This window comes from Podarcis melisellensis (genome assembly GCF_964234715.1).
Source record: "Podarcis melisellensis genome assembly, chromosome: 13".
Taxonomy (NCBI): Eukaryota; Metazoa; Chordata; class Lepidosauria; order Squamata; family Lacertidae; genus Podarcis; species Podarcis melisellensis.
The window spans coordinates 23,595,386-23,611,132 of record NC_138545.1 but is presented as its reverse complement, the minus strand read 5'-3'; the positions used below and the strand labels follow the sequence as shown (position 1 = coordinate 23,611,132).

Sequence of the window (15,747 nt, the reverse complement as noted above, 5' to 3'; positions counted from 1 at the left end):
AAGCACAATACTCCAAAAAATTTTAAGATTTGCTCCCAATGGCTCCAGAAAAATGTCAAATGACACAGGGGGGCAAAATGGTTTCCCACAGAACCCCATCACATAAGTACCAGGGGATTGGATAACACTTTCCCAGTATTACTCAATGAAGTGCGCCACACAGGAAAACAGCCACTTATTTGGCAATGCAGGCACCTACTCGACAAGCTATTTTTAATTCCAGATTTAAGTGTATTCAAATAATCAATGTAATTCAGAAACACAGTAAGTTCTTCTCTCAGCACCCTCACAATCACCGACCCCCAAAAGGAATAATGGGAAGTGGCAAGCAGATGTTAAACACCATTTGGTCCAGAGTCAGCTTTTTAAGGATGAGTTGCATCACCACTTCTTCAATTGCAGGTTGTACCACCCTATAATTCAGTGATGTGTTCCCAACACCTGATTACATCCAGCCATCCCACTTCAGCTTGTTTAATTAGTCAAGGACAGTCAAAGGTCCAGAAGGTTCAGATGCATCACTGCACGTATCCTTTCCACATTAGGCTGCATCATCTGGAAAGGATTGCTTTACTCTAGGCCAGGCACAGCACTGGAAACCTCAATGAGATTTGCATAGATGTTTGCACCCTTGCTTGTAATCTCATAGGAACCATGAAAAGACTTTCTCTCCCCCCTTCAATATAAATATATAAAAAAGAGAGATGCACATTTAAATTTCATTTTATTTTCCTTGTGAGTTGTTCCCTGTTGTTCAGCTCAGGTCTCAGCACAATGATGTAACATTTTGGGGAAAAGATGCAACCCAGTAATCCAGCACTGGAACATAAGATGGAGAAGATCTCCACAGCCACCATGTATTTTCCTTTGGTACTCAGGTAGGTTGGAATAAAGGATAACCACACACTGCAAAACACCAACATGCTGAAAGTGATGAACTTGGCCTCATTGAAGCTGTCAGGTAACTTCCTGGCAAGAAAAGCCACCATGAAGCTGATTATAGCGAGGGAAGCCATGTAGCCCAAGACACAATAAAGCATGGAAACAGAACCCTCCTTACATTCCAGTATGATTTCACCTTTCACTGAATGTACGTCTCTACCTGGGAATGGAGGAGCAGAACTTAACCAAAGAGTACAAATGGCAGCCTGAATAAAAGAGCAGGAGAGAACAATAGAATTAGTCAGTCTTTTCCCCACCCATTTCCTCATCCTGGATCCTGGTTTTGTTCCCATAAATGCCACAACCACAGTGATGGTCTTTGCCAACACAGAAGAAAGGGCCACAGAGAAGACAATGCCAAAAGTGGTTTGACGTAGAAGGCAGGTTGCCTTTCCAGGTTGTCCAATGAAGAGTAAAGAACAGAGGAAGCAAAGGAGGAGGGAGACGAGGAGGATGTAGGTGAGGGTCCGGTTGTTGGCTTTCACTATGGGAGTGTCCTTGTACTTCATAAAAATTCCAAGTACTGAACATGTGGTCAAAGAGAAAGAAATAGCCAAGGTAGCTAAGATGATCCCCAAGTCTTCTTTATAAGAGAGGTATGTTACCAATTTTGCAATGCATTTAGTTTGGTCCTTGTTGGGATACTGGTCTTCTGGACATTTGACACAGGCATCCATATCTGAGAGATGGAAGAGGTGCTTTAATATTTTAAGCATTTAACACAAAAAATGCAAGAATAGTTATATTTCCAGATGTCTAGTTAACTATAGAAGTTAGTAGCAATTCATCCTTTCATCTTCTTGCACTTTTTACCTGACAACAAAATAGTATAATCTCTTTCTCTTGTTCACTCTTTCCCATTCTCTTTCTAAATGTTTTCTTTTTAAAAATATTTTTAAGAATTTTAATACCAACTATCTTCATACATATTCAATGAATCTATGTTTTCTGTATTACTGAGGTCAACTTGAGTGATAAAGATTAAAAAGTTAATTACTCCAGGCAATGTAGAATTGAAGAGAACTTTGATCAGTATAGTTTTTCCATGATTGAAGTAGATCTGAATGTCTGTTTTGGGGGGTTATTCCCTTTGCCTAGACAGTTTATTATTTCTGCCTTCCACTATATTAATCCATGTTTAATATAGTGTTGATTGTTCTTTGTTATTATTATGCTGATATATTTCTTGAGCCAAAATGCATTCGCTGGTCTCCTGATGGTTTATTTAAATGAAGTATTTTAAAAAGAATTTTAATTTCTCTCTTTGGGCACTACCCTCTCACCCACTGGAGCAAGTGAAGAATCTCATTTTCACTGTGAATATTTCAATAATAAATACCTAAGCTTATTAATATCAATTGGTGTCTCAATACCCTTCTTGTCGGAGATCATCCCATCTGGACACAGAGCACAGTCATAGCAGCAAAATTTCTCTCCTTCCTTCTTTTTCCTGCTAGAGCCCGGATAGCAGCTGTCAGTGCACACAGAACGAGGCAGAACCTATATAGAAACATGAAAGATGATCAGCAATCTGAGCTGTCTTTTGACATCACACCGCTTTGCTGAATAGTGAGGGCAGGCATTATATTCAAAGGGGGGGGGGTAAGAAGATGGGAAGATGTGTGTTTCTCCATTTGAGCTTGTTTTCTCCTCTAAATATATAATTTTAAAACAAAATCAAGAACATATGAATGAATCTGTTCACAGCTGCTATATTCACAACTAAACATACCGGTAATTACATTTGAGTAAACATTGAAGTTTTATGACTGACAGTAATGGTACAACTCTGAAAGTAACCATTTAAGTTATATCTGCCCTCATTCCCAGGATGTAAAAATAACCAGGAAAGTTATAAAGTCCCTTTGAAGATAAGACCTGGTTAATGATGTAACAAGAGATTTGTGACTTTTTTGAAGGATAAACAATGGATATGCATGATAATTTTTGAACAGTTTCCTGGTTTATTCATTTATTTAAAGATATGCAAGCATGAACTCAAAAAGCCCACATGAACTACTTTGAAAATATAGATTCATCCTAATAAAGAAGGAATTTAATATAGCAGCAGCAAAAAAAGAAAGAAAGAAAGAAAGAAAGAAAGAAAGAAAGAAAGAAAGAAAGAAAGAAAGAAAAAAGAATGCTGTCAAACACAATTCAGTAACTTAAGAGATGACAGAATGCTGAATTGGCTTAAATGACATTTTCTTTCTTAAATATCCAAACATTCCTCACAAGAGAAACTTGCAAATGATCTTGGAGAGAATGCAAGGACATATCAAGATGTAAGCAGAATTCCCCTTTCTTAAGAGAAGAGGTACATATGGTAATTTACAAGTTCACTATATGTAGATTTTGTCTCACCAGCAACTGGACATAGCTACAGATTACTTTTACACAGTTCAAAATAATTACATAATTATTATTATATAATAATAGAAAGGGATGTTGGTAGTTTTTTGTTTTATTATCCATTTTGTGTATTTATCTTGTATTTTTATTCTGCGAACTGTCCCAAGTTCTATGGATGAGGGGAGCTATACACATTTAATAAAAGATAAATGATAATAATATTATGTCTTACCTGATTAAAGCTTTGGTGCCACACAATCTGGTCATAATTCATTGTCAATTCATCACCCAGAGGAGCCTGAGGTTCTAGCCTTCCAACTTTTACTCTGACCACTGAGCCATTGGGGAACATCATCCAGTTTGTAATATCAAAGCCTGCAACTAATTCTCTATTTTCATTAAAGTGGATCGTGTCCCCAACACTGTTATTGAATATGATGCTTCTTAGAAAATGATGAACCTAGATTCAAAATGAATATGAAGAATAGGATAACTATGTTTTAAATGATTTCAATGAGATTCACAAAGAACCATCTTACAGCTACTATTTTTTACCGTAGGAAAGTAATTGAGAGAGAGCTCTGCTTTTGCAATGGGACCATCTTCTCTCAGCTGCACCTCCTAAATTTTCTCTGGAGGGTTGTGTCATGATATTGATGGAGAATGAAGGGGAAGAGGAGAGACAGGCAGAGGAAGGGGGCAGGAAGTGATGGTGGAGGAAAGAAGGGAAAGTGAGGAGAACGACTCACAGATGTTGGACCAGAGCCTCAACACCGCACAGGAAGCTCTGGCACGGACAGCGAAGCAATGCCTGTTCCATCTGCCCAGGAAAGGAGAGTGTTAAAGAGGAGGGGACAGAGACATCACATGAGAATTTCATGCCTTTTCTACTGGAGAAGAGGCGGCCGTAAGGCACTCCAAGAATCTGAGCCGGAGGATTCAGATGCATGATTGTAACGTGCTGCTTGTACAGATGTAAAATAAAGGATGTATATATGTATCCCTGAGTGAGCAGAGGCATTTCTTGCGGAGAGCGCTCACAAGCCATCACAGGTTGGAGGAGTCCATCAAACATCTTTACAGAAAATGCAGAGAGAGAAGAGGGGGTAGGAGGGAAATGACCTTGTGCACACTCCAATTTAGCACTATGTTGAATTCCTCTCTACATGTTGGGACCTATCCACCAAGCTGTCATTTCCTTTCATTTGCTTTGATGTGAGTTTCTTATTGCAAATAATTTTGAAATGGATTACATCATAACGAGAGCAACACTATTGATCAATACGGGTTCATAAAATACAACAAAGGAACTGAGTGAATTTTTGTTTAATGGAGACATATGAAGCCGTTAATCTCTGCTTGTTTGCCTGCTTTCTAATAAATAAATAAGTAAATATTGGATTTTCATTCCTACCTAAAGACAGTTGCAAATCCAGAAATACCCACTTCCAAATAACATTCTATAATTGGAGCTGGATTAACATATACAAGAACAATAACATGAAAACAACTTTAGTACACTGTTTCCTGAAACGGTTCCTTTTACCTCTGTATTAAAAGCTAGCTTACTTTTTTTAAAAAAACAATCAAACACTGAATTATCATTACCTGCCATGGTTGCACATTCTGTAATAACAATCTGTTCCTTTTATCCAAACTTCCACGCCTTGAGGTGGATTTGTAAATGGCTTGCAAAGCATGTGCAACAGCATAGACAGCATTGTAGATACTGTAGCTGTGACCTGTCATTTTCATTTCAAATAATATTCCAGGAATACTCTCCAGCTTTTCCTCTCCAGTACAGGCACTCTTCTCATCCTCCATGAGCATTTTTAATGAACAGCTGAAGGCCTGTTCCCAGAAGTCCTGAATAAAACCATCTCCTTTCGACCAGGAAGGATTTAATGTTTGAATGAATTTTTGGAATCCTAATGGCTGATCTGAGTGAACAGTGAAGGATAAGGATCCATGGAATGTTTGCATTTCCCAATTCTTTTGAAGAGACATTGATGTGAAATCCCAGTGAGATGTAATAATCCATACTTTCTCCAGAGGAGGCAACTCTGTGAAATGTGCTAGAAATAGCAATATTCTCAAAACTCGAAAGGATGGGTTTTCTCCATGTACAAAAAATGTGTTGGCTTTTCTTTGAATGATAATTGCATAACTGTTCCAGTGTTGTAGAAGCAACTGTATGAGCTCTTCCACATAACTCCATCGTGGTAATCTTATAATAAAAGCATAGCAGATGTCATTCTCAGAAAGCAAAGGCAGCATTGTCTGTAGAAATCTGTCCCCTTTGTCATTGTCCACAGCTGAAAGCCCAACCCATGTCCATCCAAAATGCTGAAATAACCGGACAGCTCCCATGTACTGGTGGGCTTCGTTTGGGACCATATGGTACAAGAAAGGGGAAATTATTCTCTCATCCTGTGATGGCAAAAATGTTCCATAAGTGAGCTGAAATAAAAATTAAAGGGATTATTTTCAGGTGAGGAAAACAGCTACATTGTAGAATCATAGCACTGGCACTGGACACCTGGTCTTATTGTAATGAAGTACGGTACTCCTTCCTTAGGCATATAACTTTGCCTGGTCTACAACTGTAGCCAGGTTCTCCATAGCCACATGGGTTTTTATAGCTGGACCACTAACCAAAACTGTTGAATGGTACTCTTCAGTACCTATGCTACTGAGCCTTTAGTAACAACAATGGATTAATAAAATAATAATAATAATAATAATAATAATAATAATAATAATAATTCTGCCCCGTCCATCTGGCTGGGTTTCCCCAGCTACTTTGGGCAGCTTTCAACTGAACATTAAAAACAGAATAAAACTTCAAACAGGGTTGCCTTCAGATGTCTTCTAAAAGTCTGATGGTTGTTTATTTCCTTGACATCTGATGGAAGGGTGTTCCACAGGGCGGGCGCCACTACTGAGAAGTCCTTCTGTCTGGTTATGTGGTCATGTTATATGGGATTATTTTCAATCTGTTACCTCTGAGGATGTGGACAGGCTGCTTGGATGAGTGAAACCAGCCACCTGTCTCCTTGATCCTTGTCCATCCTGGTTGATAAAAGCAAGCCAGAAGGGCTGGGTGATGGGCTCTGTGGGGTGGTGAATGCTTCCCTCTGCGAGGGAGCCTTCCCAGATCAGCTGAAAGAGGCAGTCCTTAAACTGCTTCTTAAAAAAACATCTTTAGACCCGGCCAATATGGCCAACTATTGCCCAGTCTCAAATCTTCTATTCTTGGGCAAGGTGATTAAGCGGGTGGTTGCTGAACAACTCCAAGCAGGATTCAGGCCTCACCATGGGACTGAAATTGCATTGGTCGTGCTGGTCGATGATCTCCAGTGGGCTAGGGAAAAAGGTGAGAACTGTTTCCTAGTTCTGCTGGATCTCTCATAGGTCTTTGACACCATCAACCATAACATCCTTCTGGACCGTCTAGAGGGGCTGGGAGCTGGGGGCACAGTTATACAGTGGTTCCGCTCCTTTCTCCTGGGCCGTGTCCAGAAAGTGGTGATGGGGGATGAGTGTTCAGACCCTAGGGCTTTCACTTGTGGGGTGCCTCAGGGTTCCATCCTTTTCCCCATGCTTTTTAATATCTATATGAAGCTCAGGAGAAAGGAGCGGAACCACTGTATAAACAGTGCCCCTGGCTCCCAGCTCCAGAAGACGGTCCAGAAGGATGTCATGATCGATGGTCTCAAAAGCTGCTGAGATACACAGCAGAAATAGGAAACAGCCTCAACATTTGTCCCTAGCCCGCAAGAGATCATCAATCAGTGCAACCGAGGCAATTTCAGTCCCATGATGAGGCCTGAATTGTGATCAAGGATGAGCAACTATGGGCCCACTCTTTCAGAGGCAGAGTGGTGTCTCTTTAAGAGTGGGCTGCATATCAATCAGCCATACCACATGCACACCTAGTAGCAGAAACACATTCTTGTCTGAATTAATCTTTTCTTTTTTGGCCCTCATCCAGTCTATTATTGCAACCAGATAACAATTCAGAAAATCCAATACTTCACCAGCAGAATTTCAATTTTATTCTTGCCTACTGAGGTCTTAGCCATTCTTCCCAAGTGGATGACATTGGGATTCTTTCCAGCTCTTCATGAAAGTATTTGAAGAAAATGCTGAAGTCTTCTTGGTGCAAGACAGAACCCTGCACCACACACCTCAAAACCTCACTTTATTTAAATAGGATAAATTGATAATCACTCCTTTAGAATCCTGTTGTATTGTACTGTAAGTCGACCTATTGGTATCACCATCAAGTATTTAACCAATTTTCTCACCAAATCATCAAAAGAAACTTTACGTAATGTGTTCCTGAAATTAGGAGGGTATATCACAATTGTGAAATCTCCATGCCTTCATGCACTAAACATACCTGAGGAGTCTTCTTGCTTGCCAAAATCACTGCAATGTTAGCAGAGATCTCAAAGAAACATTCTCCAATGAGTGCTATCATATTGTTTTGGTTGTGGCAGCTGAAGTTGGGGATAAACCTTTGTTGTGTGGAAAGGAGGCTCAGAGTGGCCTTGTAGGTCATCCTTGCATTGAAGTAACTATTGAGGATGCGGAAGCCAAGAGAGATGTTTGGCAAGATTGTGGGATTCTCATTGATCTCTTTGACAGCAAATGCTAAAGCCAGAATATGCTGGTAGTTCTTAGGCACTGAACTGTAATAAGGATTATAGCTGTTTAACAAAATGACCACAGCAATGACAACAAGGATCTGTTATCTTCATCATCTTCTGAATACTTGCAAATTTGAGGCAAAACAAGGGACTATAGAAGACAATAGATTTTTTTCAAAAAAAATGGCATCTGAAGTAGACATTTCCCCCCCTGAATAGCCACGTTCTTTAAATGCATTGGGATCATTCTGGAGGTTAATATATTGTTCCACAAACCGATTCTCCACATTCAATCACATGCCCTCACTGGCAAACACAACAATCCAAAGTGTCTCTCCCTTTCTGTGTGTTTATCTTCATGCTGATTCCATACAAAATCAGCCATATTAGGTCATTTAAAATTAATGGACATGACTAACTGGGGCTTAATGAGATCAGGGAATCTAACTTAATGTATGTAGATTTGGGGTATGTGTTGCATTTGAATGAAGCCTGCATATGAGGACAGATTATTAATAGAGATTCAAGAAATATTCAAGATCAATCAGGCTCCCTCCACATTGTTTCAAACCAAAGCATCCTGCAAAGCATCCTGCTATATTTGGGGACAAAAAGGGTGATTGCCACTGCCTCCGAATTATTTGCAACATTTCTTCCCAAGTGCTAATAATTGATTATTTGTATGGTGGCTGCAGGCCAAATTCTCAAATTACTTTCTACCCCCCACCTCATCCCATGATTTACAGTTGGAAGTTTGCAGGTTCCCCTTTTCTCATGGAATAAAGTTAACAAATTCTTACAACACAGTGTTGCATTATGATATCTTCTCATTTAGTGTGGCCTGAACATAGAATGAGAGAGAGTAAAGAAATTATGACTTACATAGGTTCATCAATCAATGTCTGCATAGGCTGTTCTGTGAAAGAGAGGTTATCGTAGTTTAAGAACACCTGGGAAACAATCTCCCCAATGATTATATCACCTGGCTTAAAAAAGTTATGAGGAATAGGGAGAGGATCATCATATATGCTACAGTTAATGGAATGTGTTTTGGATGCAGTTTGACACAACAGTGCAAGCAGCAACACGACCACTAGCATGATCCTGGTGAGAAAACTTTGCCTCCCAAAATAGGTTACCATGTTTCAGAATCAGCTGGTGGAAAACATACCTGCACATAAAAAGGGGAACAGACCCAACAGAGAATGATACACTCCCACCTATGCCTGGATCCAATTCTCAAAAACACAAGGTTTTATATCTTTTTTTATATTTTGGTTGTGGAGCTTGCTAATCACGTCTCTCTGTCTATCATGTTAAGAGAATTGAGACCAGTGATTTTGAGAAAGAGCTGTGATTACAGTTTCCCCAGAGGGATGATGTCGTTTGAAGTTGAATCATGCTTGACAAAAACTACTAGGAGTTTTGTAAGCATTGTATATAGCTCCACTACCCAATCTTGTATACCCCAGGCCCCATCATCAATGGTAACAAATGCTGAAGAGAGATCAAAATGCAGTAGTAAGTTTGCACTTCCCCTGTCCTGCTCTCTGCAAAGGCTATCCATCAGAGTGACCAAGGCAACCATGGCCAAGCCTGAACCAAGATTGGAATGGATTTAAATAATCTGCATCCTCCAAAAATGCTTGTAGCTGCCCACACGGTCCTCACCACCACTCCCCTCCCTCAAGGGGGGTATTGACAACTGGCTGATATATTTTGCAGTCCAAAGGGATTTGAATTCCAATGTGGTCCAAACTTCTTTGCAGTCACCTACCATGATGGTAAAAATTCATGTTGTTGGCCAAGAGGGAGTAGCCTGTAGTAGCACAGGCTCTTTTAAAGATAAAATATGCTTGCTTGGGCTCTCTTTCTGTTGCATCTATCCAGCAGGGAAACTCAGGCAAGTGGTTAAATTCACCACAGAAAACAACTATTTAGCAGAGTTGTCTTTACAAGACCAACATAGACCACTATGTATACACACACTATTTACAGATTGTCCAAATAATTTGCTCTCACTGAGGCCATAGATGATTCTATGCTTCAAAGTCTTTGCTGTGTTAAAATCCACACCCAAGTCCTAAGTTCAAAGTCCTGCAAATGATAGAGCTTGCTGAAGGCAACCCTGTTTAGGGAACCTTTTAAGGTTTGATGTTTTATCGTGTTTTTAATATTCTGCTGGGATTTACCCAGAGTGGCTGGGGAAACTGAGCCAGATGGGCCGAGTATAAATAATAAATTATTATTATTATATTATTATTTCCAAACCTTTTCCCCATTTGAATCCACAGTTTCCACAGATAGCCATCAACAATTCATGCGACCACCTACCACGACACACTCAGTATTCTTTAACTAAGTCATTTTATACACAAAATGGCTTTCCAAATCCTTATAGAAACATAGGTAAGAGAGTCACAATATTTCTGCATGTGCATTGTGGGGAAAGAGTAATCTCTGCTGATTCATGGATAATTAACCCATTAACTATATTCCTTAACACTTTATTTCCCCATGTTTCCAAAATAAAGGAGATACAAAGTATAATAAAGCTGGCCAATCTCTTCTGTCAGGGATGATAGGAAGTCAATGATACATAGTGAGGAAAGACTCCACTATTCTAGTATTGCCTCCATGTTTACTAATAGCCACAGAGGAAGGTAGGGAGGTGTATTGGACCTCTTTTATCATGGAAGGAGCTGTTAGATTCAACCATATCCTGGGCTTACCTTCATGATAGCACACAATGCAGGTAAATGCAAGATGAATCAAATAGCAAAACCACATAAGACTGTGCTAGTTTCCCCTCACAAAAATATTTTCCTTTGCTCTTGCACGCTCTCTCTAAATATAAATATAAAATAAAGACATGACTTTCACTTGGTTTTCCTTATAATGTGCTGTCTGCTGTTCAACTCTGGCCTCAGCAAAATGATGTAACATTTAGAAAAAAAGATACCAACCAGTAAACCTGCACTGGATGATAAGATGGAGAAAATCTCCACAGCTACCATGTATTTTCCTTTGGTGCTCAGGTAGGTTGGGACAAAAGATAACCACACGCTGCAAAACACCAACATGCTGAAAGTGATGAACTTGGCCTCATTGAAGCTGTCAGGTAACTTCCTGGCAAGAAAAGCTACAATGAAACTGATTATGGCCAGGGAACCCATATAGCCCAAGACACAGTAAAACATGGTAGCTGAATTCTCATTACACTGCAGTATGATTTTTCCATGCAATGAGTGCATGTCTGTATCAGGGAATGGAGGGAAAGTACTTAACCAAAGAGTGCAAATACCAGCCTGAGCGAAGGAACAACAAAGGACAATAGAATTTGCTACACCTTTCCCCACCCATTTCCTCATATTGGCCCCTGGTTTGGTTGCCATGAATGCCAGAACTACAGTGATTGTCTTTGCCAACACAGAGGAAAGAGCCACGGAGAAAACAAGGCCAAAAGCAGTTTGTTGTAGAAGGCAGGTCACTCTTCCAGGATTCCCAATGAACAGAAAAGAGCAGAGGAAGCAAAGGAGGAGAGATATGAGGAGGATGTAGGTGAGGGTCCGGTTGTTGGCCTTGACTATAGGGGTTTCCCTGTGCTTAATAAAAATTAAGAGCACTGGAATTGTGATGAAAGAGAAAGAAATAGCCAAGCTAGTTAAAGCAATCCCTAAATCTTCTTTGTAAGAGAGGTAGCTTAGAAACTTGGGAATACACTCAGTTCGGTCCTTGTTGGGATACTGGTCTTCTGGACATTTGACACAGCCATCCATGTCTGAAAGAAGAGAATATTTCAATACACTATGGCTGAGAAAAGAAACCAAAAGCTAGAGTAGTTGTAAGTATTTCCATTTATTTACCAACATATACATTGGAACCTTGGTTCCTGAACGGCTTAGTTGCTGAACAAATAGGCTCCCAAACGCTGCAACCCCAGAAGTAAGTGTTCCGGTTTGCGAATGTTTTTAGGAAGCTGAGCATCATACGTGGCTTGAGTGCAGGAAGCTCCTGCAGCCAACTGGAAGCCGCGCCTTCATTTTTGAACAGTTTCGGGACTTGAACGGAATCCCAGAATGGATTAAGTTCAAGAAACAATGTACCACTGTATTTAAGAAGTCATTTCTATAATTTAGTGAGAATACACCCTTTTGTGCTGTTACAGGTTGGTTTTTTTTGCCAAGTGGCCTTTTTAATAATGTTTACAAAATGTCTAATTCATTTTTAAAAATTATTTTTAAAAATTACTTTCATATACATTAACTGGAAACATATTCTCCAAATAAATAAATCTACATTTTTAGCAGGAATATTTTTGGTTTTTTTGCTGTGTATCTTAAGATATAATACCCACATTTAACATAATGGTTCCTGAGATCAAGAAAATGGGTTTTGTCTCTGCTTGGATGCCATTTTGAAGTAAGATGTTGGACAGAAACTATCAAAACTGCATTGATTTTAATCGCTGATTTCAAAACTACATTGATTTTTTGTTACTTGGAATTTCTGACCAAAATCTTCTAGAAATAAATAATATTATCTTATGGAAATTACGTCTCTTACCCTTTTGGTTAGAGAACATCCCATCTGGACATGGAACACAATCATAACAGCAAAATTTTGCTCCCTCCTTCTTTCTCCTATTGAAGCCAGGATAGCAGTTCTTATTACATATAGAAAAGGGTAGCACCTACATAGGAACATAATAGATGTTAGCAAGAAAAGAGTGTTGTTTCTTATAGAATGGTAGAACTTCAAATAGTGGGTATTGACATTAAATTATGGCATTAGAGATGATAGCAAATTTCTCCCAACTTTAGTTTGGAAGGAAATTTCATCTGAAAGATGAGGCAAGCTTTAGATTGCAGAAACTGATATAGTTTCTTTTCTACATAAATGATTTGATACAAAATAAAGTAAATTCATCTAGTCTAAACCTACACAAAGCTGTTTTCTTCCTAGAGAACCATAATTAAATTTCATTAAGCACATTGGTTATGAAGAAAGTGATCCAACTCTGAGGGTGACCATTGAAAAAGAATTGCTGCCCTCATACCCAGAACACAGAAAAGTCTAGCAAGATAAACGTCCAGGAAGTAAGAAAATATTCTGTAAAGTTTTATTAGGAATAAAGATGGATTGCAATGCAATGTTTTATAAAGTATAGCAATTAACTTGCAGCAGGTTTTAAAGCAGTGATTAAGTGTCATGACTTTGTGCCATTTCATGAATTATCCCTTTATTAAAAGAGAAAAAAAATAATGAGGTCAGAAATAAACTGTGAGCTCCCTCAGAACCACAGACTAATGCATATGAATTAGACAAATGCAGTATCACTATTCCCCTTCATGGATCACTGCCTTGTCATGGTGAAGGGGCTTGAATAACTCAGAGAAGCTATGAGCTATGTTGTGCAGGGCCACCCAAGATGGACAGGTCATAGTGGAGAGTTTTGACCAAACATGATCCACCTGGAGCAGGAACCAGCAAGCCACTCCAGTATCCCTGCCAAGAAAACTCCATGGACAAAGACAACAGGCATATGAAAGTTATGACGCTGGAAGATGAGCCCCTCAAGTCGGAAGGCATCCAACATGCTACTGAGGAAGAGCGGAGGACAAGTACAAGTAGATTCAGAGCCGATGAAACGGCTGGGCCAAAGCTGAAAGGACGCTCAGTTGCGGATATGCCTGGAAGCGAAAGGAAATGTAATGGGAAAAGGGGGCTGCTCGTGCGTAAGCGTTTAAGCCCTCCAAGCCTTGCCATCAGTTCCTAAACTCTCCCAGTCCATGGAGCCATGGGTGCATGGCTACCTCAATCGCTGGCAGAATCCGTCAGTGGGCGCTTCCGGAATTTACGCCAACATAAGAGTTCCTTGACAGAAACTCTCCTTCTGGATTCTCTGCGTGACAGTTTCCTGCGCGGAGTGGGCGTCCCCAGCGGAGGTCCTGAGCCCTCCCCGCTGTTCTCACTGGAATCATCTTGGAGCCATTCCTCCAATTGAGTTTCTGCAGAACTCTCCCTCTCCCCCTACTGGTTCCTTCCTCCGTATCCGAAGGTCTCCTAGCCTCCTTGAGCCCTTCCACCACCTGACTCTCCGATGGCAGTTCCCTGACAGGAAAGTCCAATGCTGTAAAGAAAAATATTGCATAGGAACCTGGAATGTAAGAACCATGAACCTGGGTAAGTTGGATGTTGGCAAAAATGAGATGGCAAGAATAAATATTGAAATCCTGGGCATCAGTGAACTAAAATGGACAGGAATTGGCGAATTCAGTTCGGATGACCATCATATCTACTACTGTGGGCAGGAATCCTGTAAAAGAAATGGAGTGGCCCTCATAGTCAACAAAAGAGTGGCAAAAGCTGTACTGCGATGCAATCTCAAAAATGATAGAATGATCTCGATATGAATCCAAGGCAGACCTTTTAACATCACAGTAATCCAAGTTTATGCACCAACCACTGGTGCTGAAGAAACTGAAATTGAGCAATTCTATGAAGACTTACAACACCTTATAGAAATGACACCAAAGAAGGATTTTCTTCTCATTATAGGGGATTGGAATGCTAAAGTAGGGAGTCAAGAGATAAAAGGAACAACTGGCAAGTTTGGCCTTGGAGTTCAAAACGAAGCAGGGCAAAGGCTAATAGAGTTCTGCCAAGAGAACAAGCTGGTCATCACAAACACTCTTTTCCAACAACACAAGAGACGACCCTACACATGGACATCACCAGATGGGCATCATCAAAATCAGATTGATCATATTCTCTGCAGCCAAAGATGGAGAAGCTCTATACAGTCAGCAAAAACAAGACCTGGAGCTGACTGTGGCTCAGATCATCAGCTTCTTATAGCAAAATTCAAGCTTAAACTGAAGAAAGTAGGAAAAACCACTGGGCCGGTAAGATACAATCTAAGTCAAATCCCTTATGAATACACAGTGGAAGTGAGGAACAGGTTTAAGGATTTAGATTTGGTGGACAGAGTGCCTGAAGAACTATGGATGGAGGCTCGTAACATTATACAGGAGGCAGCAACTAAAACCATCCCAACGAAAAGGATATGCAAGAAAGCAAAGTGGCTGTCCAATGAGGCCTTACAAATAGCGGGGGAGAGAAGGCAAGCAAAATGCGAGGGAGATAGTGAAAGATACAGGAAATTGAATGCAGATTTCCAAAGAATAGCAAGGAGAGACAAGAAGGCCTTCTTAAATGAGCAATGCAAAGAAATAGAGGAAAACAATAGAATGGGAAAAACCAGAGATCTGTTCAAGAAAATTGGAGATATGAAAGGAACATTTCGTACAAAGATTACCATAATAAAAGACAAAAGTGGAAAGGACCTAACAGAAGCAGAAGACATCAAGAAGAGGTGGCAAGAATACACAGAGGAATTATACCAGAAAGAAATGGATGTCTCGTATACCCCAGGTAGTGTGGTTCCTGACCTTGAGCCAGACATCCTGGAGAGTGAAGTCAAATGGGCCTTAGAAAGCATTGCTAATAACAAGGCCAGTGGAAGTGATGATATTCCAGCTGAATTATTTAAAATTTTAAAAGATGATGCTGTCAAGGTGCTACACTCAATATGCCAGCAAATTTGTAAAACTCAGCAGTGGCCAGAGGACTGGAGAAGATCAGTCTACATCCCAATCCCAAAGAAGGGCAGTGTCAAAGAATGCTCTAACTACCGCACAATTGCACTCATTTCACACGCTAGCAAGGTTATGCTTAAAATTCTATCCATTCTTAAGGAAATCAGCCCTGAGTGGTCACTGGAAGGACAGATCAT

At 40.0% G+C, this 15,747-nt stretch overlaps 1 protein-coding gene and 1 pseudogene across 2 annotated transcripts in view; one reads left to right on the top strand and one right to left on the bottom strand.

Annotated features, from left to right (window-relative positions):
* LOC309356057 (craniofacial development protein 2 pseudogene) overlaps positions 1-15,747 on the top strand; it is a 282,752-nt pseudogene that overhangs the window by 144,496 nt on the left and 122,509 nt on the right. The window lies entirely within an intron of this gene.
* LOC309354764 (vomeronasal type-2 receptor 26-like) overlaps positions 10,829-15,747 on the bottom strand; it is a gene marked incomplete at both ends in the record, with an annotated part of 28,239 nt that continues 23,320 nt past the window's right edge. The window contains 2 exons of the mRNA XM_081885035.1: positions 10,829-11,730; positions 12,516-12,642. Of these exons, the coding sequence (XP_081741161.1) occupies positions 10,829-11,730; positions 12,516-12,642 (1,029 nt within the window). The remainder of the gene's footprint in view (positions 11,731-12,515; positions 12,643-15,747) is intronic.